Below are 15,595 nucleotides of genomic sequence, written 5' to 3'. Positions count from 1 at the left end.
TTTCTAGGGTTCAAGTCACTGTGTTTCGTTTCCGGCATGGGCGTGCCTTCCCACATCCCCATGGATGGAGCTGTGCTCACCTGTTCCTTTGTAATATTACCCCTTGCCCTGTTTAGGATAGAATTTTCCATGGAAGTGCCTTGTGTGTGTCCCCTTCTTTTACTGTGTCCTTGGATGTGGCCTACCCAGATGTCAGTCAACCTGCTGACAGTGGGCATCATGAAGCTAGACTCAGCCCCTTGAAACCTGACTCCTTACCTCATTTGAATAGCATCTGCGGGCTCGCGCGCGCGCGCTCTCTCTCTCTCTCTCTCTCTCTCTCTCTCTCTCTCTCTCTCTCTCTCTCTCTCCCCTTAAGGTCAGAGGAGCCGTCACAGCATCCCCAAAGAAAAAGGTATTTCTGTCTCTTGTTTGGTTATTTCACGCAGCCAAATTAGCCCAGTTCCCCTGGAGTGACCCCTGAGTGTTTTAGTCACGAGCAACCCGGCAAGTGGTGTCCCTGGGTGGGCAAAAGGTCTGAGTGCTTAAGCCGCTGGGACAAAAGCCACAAGCAATCATTTCTGTTGGTAACTTCCAGACCTCAAAGACTGTCAAAAGATTCACCTGTCTTTGTGCTATCTTAGCAGGGAATGACAGAACTAGGACAAGATGGCACACCAGGCACCTGGGAGGGGGAAAGGTCCCAGACTGCCTTTGACACTCAGATGTGGATAGCACATATGCCTGCTGGCTCTAGAACTGAGCACAGAGCACAGACGAGACTGGGAACTGTGGTCTTGCCTGGACCATTGTAAAATCTGAAAGCAAAGAGGCATGCACACTGCCAGGATATTGCATGAGAGTCCTCACTGAGGGCTGGAAGTGTTAAGACTAAGAACCTCATTGATGGGGCAAGTGGTGCCAACAGCCTTCTCCAAGGAGCCCATAGACAATAAACTAGGATGGAAACTACCCAGAGGAGTCAAGAGGTGGTCACTCTTTCCTTATCATCCCTCCTTCCTGTCCAAACATGGGAAAAGTGTTTTAATAGCAGACCACATTCCCTTCTCAAATTCCTGTTCCTCAAGCCACACTTATAATAGGTGCTGAGTGGGGAGAAGAGGAGTTTTTGAATGAGTTTGGTATTAAAGACTTAAAACTGATAAGGACTACCTTCTGGTTAAACTAGGCAGAATGGATTCTTGCATTTATATTTACTGCTTCCCTGAAATTCCCTAAAATGACAGCAGAGGCATAAAAAAAGGAATATGTACACAAAGACACGGAGAATGGAAGAAGAGACCAAAATGATGGTCAGAGCTGGAAACTGACCAGCAGTGGCTATACAGTTTTGGAAACTAGAAAGCAGATTGATTAGTAGTAACTGGTTTAGATCAGAGAAAGGCAAAAGCTAAAATATCTGCCGTGGCAAGGATGGATTTGGGGTGGATGGGGATAAGAAGCCAGTTGACTCCAAAATCCTAGAAAGACACTGGCCTGGGTGATACCAAGTACCTCTGAAGGGGGCTGAATGGGAGCATAAAACAGGATGACTGGTTGGAAGTCTTTGAAAAGGGGTGCTAGTAGCCAGAGCCACCTCCCACTCCCCTCAGTTAATTCACTTACCCTTCCCCCCACACTCCCACCATCTCTCTTTCAGGCAGAAAACGGGACAGACTGAATCCGAGGCTTATGTGAGACCACTGAGGTCAGGGTGGAGGAGGGCATGAGAAATTTAACAATGATAGCCACTGCCCTCAGGAGACACTCCTGCCTAAACCTCTCCCAAAGAAACTCTGGCCCTTCCTATGATCTATCACATAAATAATTATGGTGGGCACAGCAGGATTCTCAGCTCTACTGAAGGCTCTATCTCCATTGGGTGAATGACCTGGCACTGAATAGGCTCATTTGTAAGACATGGGATAAAATAAAAAATACAAGTCCTTGTTCTCAATTTAGTTGAGAATTTCTAGATTGCAACAGCAGAGCATTAAACTAAGAGTGGAGCCCTTCTAAGCACAAGATCCAGTGAGAGGTCCATGAAGACAGTTCTGCCTCATAATTCAGTTGTTAGATATTTTGAATGTCACTATTGGTCCTAGGTGCTTTACAAGTATGATCTCATGTAATCCTTACAATAACACAATGCCATAATAGTTACTGTCCCCTTTATCTTAATCATTGAATAAAGAAAAAAATTTACAAAATCCCACAGGTCTGGTAGGCTGCAGAGCTGGACTTCAAATCCAGGTTATTCTGATTAGAAACCAATGCTGGTATCCTCCATGTGCATGGTGCCAGCCTGACACTGAGCTTCCTTTACCATGTCCCCAGGCCCACTCCCCCTCTCTACAAATTCATCAGCAGTTATAGCTCCCAAATTCCCCATAGCTAGAGTTCTCATAAAGGTCTTTGCTCCTCTCTTATTCCTTTAAACCAGTGAGTCCCCTGCCCCCTCAGGATCTACAGTAGAATCTCCTAGAAAGTTCTTTTTGTTTTTTTTTTTGTAAAATATACATAACATAAAATTCACCATTTAGCTAGCTATCTTTAAGTGTTCAATTCAGGGGGATTAACTACATTGACAATGTGTACAACCACCAACACTATTTCCAGAACACGCTTTCATCCTCCCCCAAAGAAACTCCACCTATGAAGCATACCTCACTATTCTCCTCTCCTCAGGTCCTGGCACTCTCACTTCTACTTTTTCACTCTATGAATTGGCCTATTCTAGGTACCTTGTGTAAATCATAATATTTGCTCTATTGTGTCTGGCTTGTTTCACTTAGCACAGTATTTTCAAGGTTCATTTGTATTTTATCATGTATCAGAATTTCATTCCTTTTTAAGGCTGAATAATATTCTATCAGGTGTGTGTGTGTGTGTGTGTGTGTGTGTGTGTGTATCTTATCCATTCATCCACTTATGGACATTGGGACATGTTTCTATCTTCTGGTTATTGGGAATATAGCTGTTATACACATTAAAGTTCAAGTATCTAATGGAGTTCCTACTTTCAATTTTCTTGGGGATAGTACCTAAAAGTGGACCTGCTGGATCATATGGTAATTCTTTATTTAACTTTTTGAGGAAACATTAAACCATTTTAAACAGTAGCTGTCCCATTTATGACCCCACCAGCAATGCAAGAGGGTTCCAATATGTCAATACTTTTTTTCCTATTTTTTGGATGAGAATCATCGTAATGGGTATGAGGTGGTATCTCATTATAGTCTTTTCAAAATTATTATAGTCTTGATTTGCATTTCCCCATGATTTTAGTGATGTTGAACAACTTTTTATGTGCTTGTTGGCCACTTATCAGTCTTCTTTGGAGAAATGTCTGTTCAAGTTCCTTGTCCGTTTATGAATTGGATTCTTCTATTGCTGTAGAATTGAAGTTATTTACATATCCTGAACATTAGTCCCTCATCAGATGTATGATTTGCAAACATTCTCTCCATTTTATGGGTTATCTTTTCACTCTATTGATAGTGTCCTTTGATGCACAAAAGCTTTTATTTTTATTTATTTATTTATTTTTGGTGGTACTGGGGATTGAACCAAGGGCCTTGTGCATGTGAGGTAAGCACTCAACCAACTGAGCTATAGCTTTTAATTTTTAAAAAATGTGTTTTAGTTATAAATGGAGACAATACCCTTAATTAATTTATTTATTTATTTTATGTGGTGCTAGGGATTGAACCCTGTGCCTCACTCATGCTAGGCAAGCATTCTAGCACTGATCCACGACCCCAGCCCCTAGCTTTTAATTTTAATAAAGTCAAACTTATCTATTTTTTTCTTTTGTTGTATATGCATTTGATGTCATATCCTGTTTTGTTTTGTTTGATTTAATGCCAGGTTCCTATCCCAGAAATTCTATTTTAACTGCTTTGGGCACTGATTTATTTTAAAAGCTTCCTAGATGAATCCACCATGCAGTCAGGGCTGAAAAATCGCTGCTTTAAACATTACCATTATGCTGTACTGATTCTCTAAAAACTACCTGCCTTTAGCTGAAGAATATTCATCCAAAGTCCTTGAAAACACACAAGAACTATCTATTTATGATGGGACCCTTTTGTTTTATTTTGAGACACAGTGTTACTAAGTTGCTTAGGGCCTTGCTAAATTGCTGAGGCTGGATTTGAACTTGTGATCCACCTGCCTCAGTCTCCTGAGCCACTGGGCTTACAGGCGTGCACCACCATGCCTGGCCCATTTTTGTTTCAAAAATCTTGTTGTGTTATAGTTAGTTATCTAATAGAATATTGTGTTAATATTATAGCTTCTTCCCCAAACCATTTTTTTCTTCCCAACTCCCATTTTTAAAAAGGTATCCTGAAATTTCTTTTAGACCTTGTAAAGATACAAACTAAGGTTACAACACATATTGAACACAAAGGTTTTCAAACAGTTAAGCGTAACTTACAGTTTCCGTTATATCATTCATTTCTTCCTCTGAACTCTGAAGTTTGGTCACAACAGCTGCTCTTTTTAGGTTCAGATATTTGAGTCGTTCTATAACTGTCTGGATTATAAGAACAAACATTTGAATACACTGACATCTGAATATCTCAAACATTCTGAAAAAGTGATAGGTTCATTATTGGAGGCCATGCTTCCTCTGAACCTCCAGGTAGACTCCTTGATCACTTTTTCCTGGCTTCTGGTGTTTGCTGGCAATCTTTGGTGTTTCTTGACTTGTTTATGCATCACTCCAAACTTTGCCTCTGTTGTCACATAGCCATCTTCTCTCTGTGTGTCTGACTTTCTTGTCCTAATCTATATTGAAATAGAGCCCACCCTAATTATGCATGATCTCAACCTGATTGAACATGTAAAGACCTTGTTTCTAAATAAGGTCATATTCACAGGTATTAAGGTTAGGGTTTTAACAAATATTTTTGAGGGACATATTTCAACCCATGATACTCTGCCCTATGGTCCCTGAATATTCATGACTCTAGAGGTCTGGGTCTATAGGAACTCTTCAGACAAAGGGAAGAAAGCCATGTGAAGGTGGAGGGAGACACAGGAGCAATGCTGCCATAAGTCATGAAATACCTGGGACTACCATAGCTGGGAGAGGCAATGATGGATCCTCCCCTAGAGGATTTGGAGGGAACAAGACAATATCTTGAGTTTGTACTTCCAGCCTCTGGAACTGTGAGAGAATAAGTTTCTGTCATTTGAAGCTATCCGGTTGGTAAGACATAGGATAGATTATGGTAACCCTAGAAAACTAATGTAGACACAAGCTATGTGGAAGAAACTGGAAAAACAATGGGCTAGTAACTAGAATCTGAGGTGAGAGATGGTGAGAAAGAAAAAATAATGTTGGTGTGTGGTGGTCTATGGAAGATTATGTTATTCACAATTCATCCTTCCCTTGTTTCATTGATTAATTGTCTAGTTAATTTTGGGTAGAGTATACTTCTTTACCCTCTAATGTTGAGCTTCTCCTTGTAACTTGCTTTCACAAATAGGATGTGTGCAGAAGTAGCAGGGTACCAATTCCAGACTGGGGTTTTAAATAATTTTTGCAGTGAGGGCATAGTACTGGGAATTTACCACTGAGCTAAATCCCCAGTCCTTTTGATTTTATTTTTTATTTTGAGATAGGGTCTTGCTAAGTTGCTTAGGGCCTCACTGAGTTGCTGAGGCTGGCCTCAAACTTGTATCCTCCTGTCTCAGCCTCCTGAGTCCCTAGAATTACAGTTGTGCACCACCACACCCGGCAAGACTGGGGTTTTAATAAGCTTGGAAATTTTCAACCAAGCCTCTTAGATCTTCTGTCCTCTAGTGTGTCCAAGTAGAAAACAAAATTCTGGGTGTATTTTGAGGAAGAAATCTGCTGTGTATGCTGATGAATGGGTTGTGGATGTGAGAAAAAAAAAAGAGAAGAGCAATAGGAAGAATGGTGCTGACATGTATTGAAAGAGGCAACTGAGGGGGAAACACATTTGGGCAGATGTTATACATAATGACGGTTAGACATCAAACTGGATATGTAGCAGTTCGGCAGCAGTCAAGTACACCAGTGTGGAATTCAGGGGAAAGATGTGGGATAATAATATTTGTGGAGAGTACTGACTTGGATCATGGTTTTTGACTGCCTTAGAGTTGTGGCTGTGCTTTGCCCTGGGAACTTTCTGTGCAAAGGTGCAGGATGAGATTGCCCAGGAGCTTCGGTAATGCCCTGCCTGAGGAAGTTCTGTGCAAAGGTACAGTACAATAACAATCTTGAACTTGTGCCCAGATGCCAGCTGCCAGGGAGAGAGAATTCTGAGCATAACAAGATGACCACAATATCTTCTAAGCACTACAACCTTCAAGCCTCCCTGCTTTGCAGAAAATCTGGACAATGGGCTTCCTGGATACAGCAGGATAATAACAGAATGTTCCTAGCACTGCAACAGTATAATAGTTACAAGAATGTTTCTAGTTCTGTAACTTTTTAGTACACAAACAACAATGTGCACTAACTTCCTGATTGTGAGACCCTATATAATAACCCTGCTGAGCTAGCTCTGGGTCATTGTTCTTCCATCAGAGGTTGGTGTCCCACTCGGTCCCAGCTTTCTCTCTATAAGTGTTTGTGTGTATTTCTTAATCTCCCATCACTCCTTGCCAGTTTCTAGCATTTGGCCATGCAAGTTGTAGCAAATATTAATTTAAGAGATGCCAGTATTGAGAAGTATTTGAAGTCCTTAGGATGAAGTCTCCTAAGGGGTGAGGACAGAAGTGAGCTCTGGGGTCTAACACTAGAGATGAGAGATTTAGAATGTCCAGTAAGGAGTAGTGGAGCAATTAAGCAGGGGAAATCTAAGAAGCCATGGAAAGGAGAGAGCAGGAAGACATGGTCAGATGTATCAAATGTGCTTCTAGATTAAATTAGATGAAAAATGACCACTGGCTTGATTAAGAGGAGATCTCTAGTGATCTTGGCAAGAGCACATCCCAAGTGAGGAGCTTCACCTTGATTTGGTTTCACTGTTAGCACTATTACCCCATTGCCACCAGTGAGATCAAATCAGAAAACTGGGGGTTATCTTTGACTTTTCTGTCTCCCCTAACTCCTATGCTAAGTGACTCACTAAGTTCTTCAAGCAGACATCTTATATATGTCTCAGACCTGTCCCCTTTGTTCATTCCTATGGTAACTACCCTAGATTAGGCCACTGTCTTTTATCTGATGACTGCAGAAGCCAAGACTAGCCTTCCTACCCTCAGTTTGATTCTTCTCCCATTTTTCTCTTGTTCTATAGTCTGGGTGATGGTTCTTAAATGAAAAAAGGATCATTTTCACTCTCTGGCTTCAAATCTTTCACTGGCTATGACCTCCCTCATAATGAGGCCTAAATGCCTTAACTCCTTAAGTCCCAGGTTTTTCTTGGTGCAGTCCCTGCTTGGTTCTAGAGTCTCTGCACTACTGTACTCCTACTATCTCATCTTCCTATTTCCAGTCCTACAATTCACCTGCTCTTTCTTGCCCCTAGGGTCTTTGCACACTCTCCCCTGAGCATAGAAGAGTTTGGCTCCCTGTCCCTCCCCTAGCCTTCGAGGTCTAATTCTTACTCATCATAAGTGAGATTTCAGACAGTGGCCCTCCTTACCAGACTAGGTTTTGTTCTTCTTTTGTGAGCTCCAATAACCTTATTTATTAAACCACCATTTAAATATTTATTTCCCCCCACATATTGGATACTATATGAGGGGAGGGACATGTGGACTCATTTCCCTCCTTCATGTTTATATCCTTGGAGCTTATGATAATGCCAGACACTGATTATGTATTCCAGAAATAGCTACTGTGTTTTTTATTATTACTTTTTGGGGTTTCATTTTTTTTCTACATCCTTACCAGCACTTGTTATTATCCCCCTTCTCTCTAATTTTTTAAATAGTGGGTATGAAGTGTTTTCTTATTAAGGTTGGGATTTACTTTTCCTTAATGACTAATGATATGAAGCATCTTAATGATGCTTATTGATTGCCACTTAATTTTCTTTGAGGTACTAGAAAGTAGTACCTCAAACAGAGCTTCTATTTATTTGATACCAGGAATTGAACCCAGGAGCACTTTACCACTGAGCCACAGTCCCAGCACTTTCTATTTTTTACTTTGAGACATAGTCTCACTAAATTGCATAGAGCTGGGCAGCAGTTGTAGCTCAATGGTAGAGCACTTGCCTAGCATGTGTGAGGCCCTGGGTTCCATCCTCAGCACTACATAAAAATAAAGGTATAGTGTCCATCTACAACTAAAAACCAAACAAACGAACAAACAAACAAACAAAAACTCTTAAAAAAATAAATTGCATAGGGCCTTGAACTTGTGATCCTCCTGTCTCAGCCTCCTGAGCAATTGGAATTACAGGTATGAGCCAACAGCATCAGGCCAAAAAGACCTTTTATTTTTTTTTCCCACCCAAATAGACCTTTTATTTTTTTTATTTTTTTTTTTAATTTTTTATTGTGGGTTGTTCAAAACATTACAAATTTCTTGACATATCATATTCCACACTTTGATTCAAGTGGGTTATGAACTCCCACCTTTACCCCATACCCAGATTGCAGAATCACATCAGTTACACATCCATTGATTTACAAATTGCCATACTAGTGTCTGTTGTGCTCCGCTGCCTTTCCCGTCCTCCCCCCTCCCCCCTCCCCACCTCTCCCCTCCCCTCCCCTCCTCTCTCTCTACCTCCTCCACTGTATAACCCTGAGGGTCTCCTTCCATTACCATGCAATTTCCCTTCTCTCTCCCTTTCCCTCCCACCTCTCATCCCTGTTAAATGTTAATCTTCTTCTCATGCTCTTCGTCCCTACTCTGTTCTTAGTTACTCTCCTTATATCAAAGAAGACATTTGGCATTTGTTTTTTAGGGATTGGCTAGCTTCACTTAGCATAATCTGCTCTAATGCCATCCATTTCCCTGTAAATTCTATGATTTTGTCATTTTTTTAATGCAGAGTAATACTCCATTGTGTATAAATGCCACATTTTTTTTATCCATTCGTCTATTGAAGGGCATCTAGGTTGGTTCCACAGTCTTGCTATTGTGAACTGTGCTGCTATGAACATCGATGTAGCAGTGTCCCTGTAGCATGCCCTTTTTAGGTCTTTAGGGAATAGACCAAGAAGGGGAATAGCTGGGTCAAATGGTGGCTCCATTCCCAACTTTCCAAGAAATCTCCATACTGCTTTCCAAATTGGCTGCACCGATCTGCAGTCCCACCAGCAATGTACAAGTGTACCCTTTTCCCCACATCCTCGCCAGCACTTGTTGTTGTTTGACTTCTTAATGGCTGCCAATCTTACTGGAGTGAGATGGTATCTTAGGGTGGTTTTGATTTGCATTTCTCTGACAGCTAGAGATGTTGAACATTTTTTCATGTACTTGTTGATTGACTGTATGTCCTCCTCTGAGAAGTGTCTGTTCAGGTCCTTGGCCCATTTGTTGATTGGGTTGTTTGTTCTCTTATTGTCTAATTTTTTGAGTTCTTTGTATACTCTGGATATTAGGGCTCTATCTGAAGTGTGAGGAGTAAAGATTTGTTCCCAGGGTGTAGGCTCCCTATTTACCTCTCTTATTGTTTCTTTTGCTGAGAAAAAACTTTTTAGTTTGAGTAAGTCCCATTTGTTGATTCTAGTTATTAACTTTTGTGCTATGGGTGTCCTATTGAGGAATTTGGAGCCCGACCCCACCGAATGTAGATCGTAGCCAACTTTTTCTTCTATCAGACGGCGCGTCTCTGATTTGATATCAAGCTCCTTGATCCATTTTGAATTCACTTTTGTGCATGGCAAGAGAAAGGGATTCAGTTTCATTTTGTTGCATATGGATTTCCAGTTTTCCCAGCACCATTTGTTGAAGATGCTATCCTTCCTCCATTGCATGTTTTTAGCCCCTTTATCAAATATAAGAAAGTTGTAGTTTTGTGGATTGGTTTCTGTGTCCTCTATTCTGTACCATTGGTCCACCCGTCTGTTTTGGTACCAGTACCATGCTGTTTTTGTTACTATTGCTCTGTAGTATAGTTTGAAGTCTGGTATCGCTATACCGCCTGATTCACACTTCCTGCTTAGCATTGTTTTTGCTATTCTGGGTCTTTTATTTTTCCATATGAATTTCATGATTGCTTTCTCTATTTCTACAAGAAATGCCGTTGGGATTTTGATTGGCATTGCATTAAACCTATAGAGAACTTTTGGTAATATCGCCATTTTGATGATGTTAGTTCTGCCTATCCATGAACAGGGTATATTTTTCCATCTTCTAAGATCTTCTTCTATTTCTCTCTTTAGGGTTCTGTAGTTTTCATTGTATAAGTCTTTCACCTCTTTTGTTAGGTTGATTCCCAAGTATTTTATTTTTTTTGAAGATATTTTGAATGGAGTGGTTGTCTTCATTTCCATTTCAGAGGATTTGTCGCTGATATACAGGAATGCCTTTCATTTATGCGTGTTGATTTTATATCCTGCCACTTTGCTGAATTCATTTATTAGCTCTAATAGTTTCTTTGTAGAGCCTTTTGGGTCTGCTAGGTATAGAATCATATCATCTGCAAATAGTGATAATTTAAGTTCTTCTTTTCCTATTTTTATGCCTTTAATTTCTTTCATCTGTCTAATTGCTCTGGCCAATGTTTCGAGAACTATGTTGAACAGAAGTGGAGAGAGAGGGCATCCCTGTCTTGTTCCAGATTTTAGAGGGAATGCCTTCAGTTTTTCTCCATTCAGAATGATGCTAGCCTGAGGCTTAGCATAGATTGCTTTTACAATATTGAGGTATGTTCCTGTTATCCCTAGTTTTTCTAGAGCTTTGAACATAAAGGGATGCTGTACTTTGTCGAATGCTTTTTCCGCATCTATCGAGATGATCATATGGTTCTTATTTTTAAGTCTATTGATGTGGTGAATAACATTTATTGATTTCCGTATATTGAACCAGCCTTGCATCCCAGGGATGAATCCTACTTGATCATGGTGTACAATTTTTTTGATATGTTTTTGTATCCGATTCGCCAGAATTTTATTGAGGATTTTTGCATCTAGGTTCATTAGAGATATTGGTCTGTAGTTTTCTTTCTTTGAAGTGTCTTTGTCTGGTTTAGGTATCAGGGTGATGTTGGCCTCATAGAATGAATTTGGAAGTTCTCCCTCCTTTTCTATTTCCTGAAGTAGCTTGAAAAGTATTGGTATTAGTTCTTCTTTAAAGGTTTTGTAAAATTCTGCTGTATACCCATCTGGACCTGGGCTTTTCTTAGTTGGTAGTCTTTTTATGGTTTCTTCTATTTCCTCAATTGATATTGGTCTGTTTAGGTTTTCTATATCCTCCTGACTCAATCTGGGCAGATCATATGACTTAAGAAATTTATCTATGCCTTCACTATCTTCTAATTTGTTGGAGTATAAGGATTCAAAATAGTTTTTGATTATCTTCTGTATTTCTGAAGTGTCTGTTGTGATATTGCCTTTTTCATCCCGTATGCTAGTAATTTGAGTTCTCTCTCTTCTTCTCTTCGCTAGCATGGCCAAGGGTCTGTCGATTTTGTTTATTTTTTCAAAGAACCAACTTTTAGTTTTGTCAATTTTTTCAATTGTTTCTTTTGTTTCAATTTCATTAATTTCAGCTCTGATTTTAATTATTTCTTGCCTTCTACTTCTTTTGCTGTTGTTTTGCTCTTCTTTTTCAAGGATTTTGAGATGAAGTATGAGATCATTTATTTGTTGGTTTTTTCTTTTTTTAAGGAATGAACTCCAAGCAATGAATTTTCCTCTTAGAACTGCTTTCAATGTGTCCCATAGATTCCGATATGTTGTGTCTGTGTTTTCATTAATCTCTAAGAATTTTTTAATTTCCTCCTTGATGTCTTCTATAACCCATTGATCATTCAGTAACCTATTGTTCATTCTCCAAGTGATGTATGCTTTTTCCTTCCTTCTTTTATCGTTGATTTTCAGTTTCATTCCATTATGATCAGATAAGATGCATGGTATTATCTCTACTCCTTTATATTGTCTAAGAGTTGCCCTGTGACATAATATATGATCTATTTTTGAGAAGGATCCATGTGCTGCTGAGAAAAAAGTGTAACTGCTTTATGTTGGGTGGTATATTCTATATATGTCAATTAGGTCTAGGTTATTAATAGTGTTATTGAGTTCTATAGTTTCCTTATTCAACTTTTGTTTGGAAGATCTGTCCAGTGGCGAGAGAGGTGTGTTGAAGTCTCCCATGATTATGGTATGGTGGTCTATTAGACTCTTGAACTTGAGAAGAGTTTGTTTGACGAACATAGCTGCACCATTGTTTGGGGCATAAATATTTATGATTGTTATGTCTTGTTGGTGTATGGTTCCCTTAAGCAGTATGTAGTGTCCCTCTTTATCTCTTTTGATTAACTTTGGCTTGAAATCTATTTTATTTGATATGAGTATGGACACTCCTGCTTGTTTCCGAAGTCCATATGAGTGATATGATTTTTCCCAACCTTTCACCTTCAGCCTATGTATGTCTTTTCCTATCAAATGCGTCTCCTGTAGGCAGCATATTGTTGGGTCTTGTTTTGTGATCCATTCTACTAGCCTGTGTCTCTTAATTGGTGAGTTTAAGCCATTGACATTTAGGGTTATTATTGAGATATGTGTTGTTCTTCCAGCCATATTTGTTTATTTCTGTTACTAAACATGGTTTGTTTTCCTCTTTGATTATTCCCCCCCCCCCCTTTATTGTCCTACCTCCCACTGTTGGTTTTCATTGTTATTTTCCATTTCCTCTTCCTGTAATGCTTTGGCGAGGATGTTTTGAAGAGATGGTTTTCTAGCTGCGAATTCTTTAAACTTTTGTTTATCGTGGAAGGTTTTAATTTCATCTTCCATCCTGAAGCTTAATTTCGCTGGATACACAATTCTTGGTTGGAACCCATTTTCTTTCAGTGTTTGAAATATGTTATTCCAGGATCTTCTAGCTTTCAGAATCTGTGTTGAGAGATCAGCTGTTATCCTGATTGGCTTACCCCTAAATGTAATCTGCTTCCTTTCTCTTGTAGCTTTTAAAATTCTCTCCTTATTCTGTATGTTGGGCATCTTCATTATAATGTGTCTAGGTGTGGATCTCTTATGATTTTGCACATTCGGCGTCCTGTAGGCTTCTAGGATTTGGGATTCTGTCTCATTCTTCAAGTCTGGGAAGTTTTCTTGTATTATTTCATTGAATAGACTTCTCAGTCCTTTGGTTTGGAGCTCTGTACCTTCCTGTATCCCAATGACTCTTAAGTTTGGTCTCTTAATGTTATCCCATATTTCTTGGATGTTCTGCTCATGGTTCCTTAACAGTCTTGCTGAGCTGTCTATGTTCTTTTCCAGTTGAAATACTTTGTCTTCATTGTCTGATGTTCTATCTTCTAAGTGTTCTACTTTGCTGGTAGTATTCTCCATTGAGTTTTTAAGTTGGTTTATTGCTTCCTGCATTTCTAGGATTTCTGTTTGTTTGTTTTTTATAACCTCTATCTCCCTGTATAGTTGATCCTTTGCTTCCTGGATTTGTTTGCGTAATTCGTTGTCGAAGTGGTCTTTCATTGTCTGATTTTGCTGTTTAATGTCTTCCTTGATACTCCAGATCATTTGAAGCATGTATATCCTGAATTCTTTATCTGACATTCCATCTGCTGCAGCTGTTACCTCTTCTAAAGTTGCGTTGACCTGCATTGCTTGTGGTCCTTTCTTTCCTTGTCTTTTCATACTGCTTGCGTATCTTTCCTGCAGGTGCGGGCGGCGGCTCTGCTCTCTCCTTATTCCAATTGGGGTTTCGTGGCTACCACGCCGGCAGGTCACTGGGCCTGTTCTGGGAGCTGGCGGCGGCTCTGTTCTGCCCCTGCTCCAATTGGGGTGACGAGTGTACCACGCCGGCAGGCCACCGGGCCTGATCTGCCGGTCGGTTGCAGGTTTGCCTACCCTGCAGGCGCGGGAGGCGGCTCTACTCTGCCCCTACTCCAAATGGGGTGACGTGTCTGTCGTACCGGCAGGCCACTGGGCCTGTCCCGCTGGTCGGTCGCAGATCTGCCCACCTTTCGGGCACGGGTGGAGGCTCTGCTCTGCCCCTACTCCAATTGGGGTGTCGTGACTACCCCGCCTGCAGGACGCTGGGCCTGTTCCTGGCACGGGCGGCGACTCTGCTCTGCCACTACTCCAATTAGGGTGGTGTTTGTACCACGCCGGCAGGCTCCTGGGCCTGATCCGCCGGTCTGTTGTAGGTCTGCCTACCTTGGAGGCGCGGGCGGCGGATCTGCCCTGCCCCTCCTACCACGCCTGCGGACCCCTGGGCCTGATCTGCAGGTTGATCACTGGTCTGCTCGCCCTGCGGACACGGGTGGCGGTTCCGCTCCGCCCCCACTCCAATTGGGGTCACGTGACCACCACACCGGCAGGGCCTGCCTGATCCGGGCGTGGCAGAAGGATCTGCTCTGCCCCTACTCCAGTTGGGGTGATGTGTGTACCACACTGGCAAGCCACTGGGCCTGACCCGCCAGGCTGTCACAGGTCTGTTTACCTTGCCCGCGCGAACGGCGGCTCTGCCCTGCCCCTCCTACCACGCCCATGTACCACTGGGTCGCGGGTCTGCCCACCTTGCGGGTGCGGGTGGCGGCTCTGCTCCGCCCCCTCTCCAATTGGGGTCACGCGGTCACCACGCTGGCGAGTCGCTGGGCCTGCTCTGGGCGCTGGCGGCGGCCTGGCTCCTCCCCTCTGGCTCGAGGACAATTTGAGGAGACTCGGGTGACTGTGCCTCACCCCCCCTACCAGGAGACCAACTGCTTATGTCACCGCTGGTATTGATGAAGTTCTCTCCTCCGCCGCTTTCTGCTGACATCAGATCTCTGCCATGTTGGTATCCTATGCGAATGGCAGCATTTCGTTCCCCTTGCCAGGCAACCAAAGCAACGGGTGAGTCCTGACCGGCCCTCAGCAGGACCCGGACCGAGAAGCAATTTCCGCGGGCTCCTAGCCCCGGGCCAGGGAAGTTCCGGGAGCTGGAACTCGGCCGCTCCGTGCTCTGTGTAAGCTCCTATAAGTGTAAGCTCCAAGAAGCAGTCCCGCGGGCTCAGTTCCGGGAGCCGGAATTCGGCTGCTTAGTGCTTGGTGTATGCTCTGATAGGCGCAGGGTCCAAGAAGCAGCCTCCGCAGGCTCCGCAGCCCTGGGCCAGGGCGGTTCCGGGTCGGTTCCGGGAGCCGGAACTCGGCCGCTCCATGCTCTGTGTAAGCTCCTATAAGTGTAAGCTCCAAGAAGCAGTCCCGCGGGCTCAGTTCCGGGAGCCGGAATTCGGCTACTTAGTGCTTGGTGTATGCTCTGATAGGCGCAGGGTCCAAGAAGCAGCCTCCGCAGGCTCCGCAGCCCTGGGCCAGGGCGGTTCCGGGTCGGTTCCGGGAGCCGGAACTCGGCCGCTCCGTGCTCTGTGTAAGCTCCTATAAGTGTCCAAATAGACCTTTTAAATTCAAAATGTGGTTTTGATGTCATCTGGCCTTCTGGTTAAGATCAAGTGTAGTATTAAATGTAGTTTTGATTTTAATATGAACAGATAAATAAAAATAACATTAA

The 15,595-nt window shown here is 42.3% G+C and overlaps 1 protein-coding gene across 1 annotated transcript in view; it reads right to left on the bottom strand.

Moving 5' to 3' along the window:
- Nucleotides 1-15,595, bottom strand: part of Ak9 (adenylate kinase 9) — a 123,003-nt gene that overhangs the window by 87,508 nt on the left and 19,900 nt on the right. The window contains exon 9 of the mRNA XM_027928089.2: nt 4,421-4,515. Coding sequence (XP_027783890.2) covers nt 4,421-4,515 — 95 coding nt within the window. The remainder of the gene's footprint in view (nt 1-4,420; nt 4,516-15,595) is intronic.

Source organism: Marmota flaviventris, chromosome 6 (assembly GCF_047511675.1).
Source record: "Marmota flaviventris isolate mMarFla1 chromosome 6, mMarFla1.hap1, whole genome shotgun sequence".
Taxonomy (NCBI): Eukaryota; Metazoa; Chordata; class Mammalia; order Rodentia; family Sciuridae; genus Marmota; species Marmota flaviventris.
This window is presented reverse-complemented; position numbering and strand designations above follow the sequence as displayed.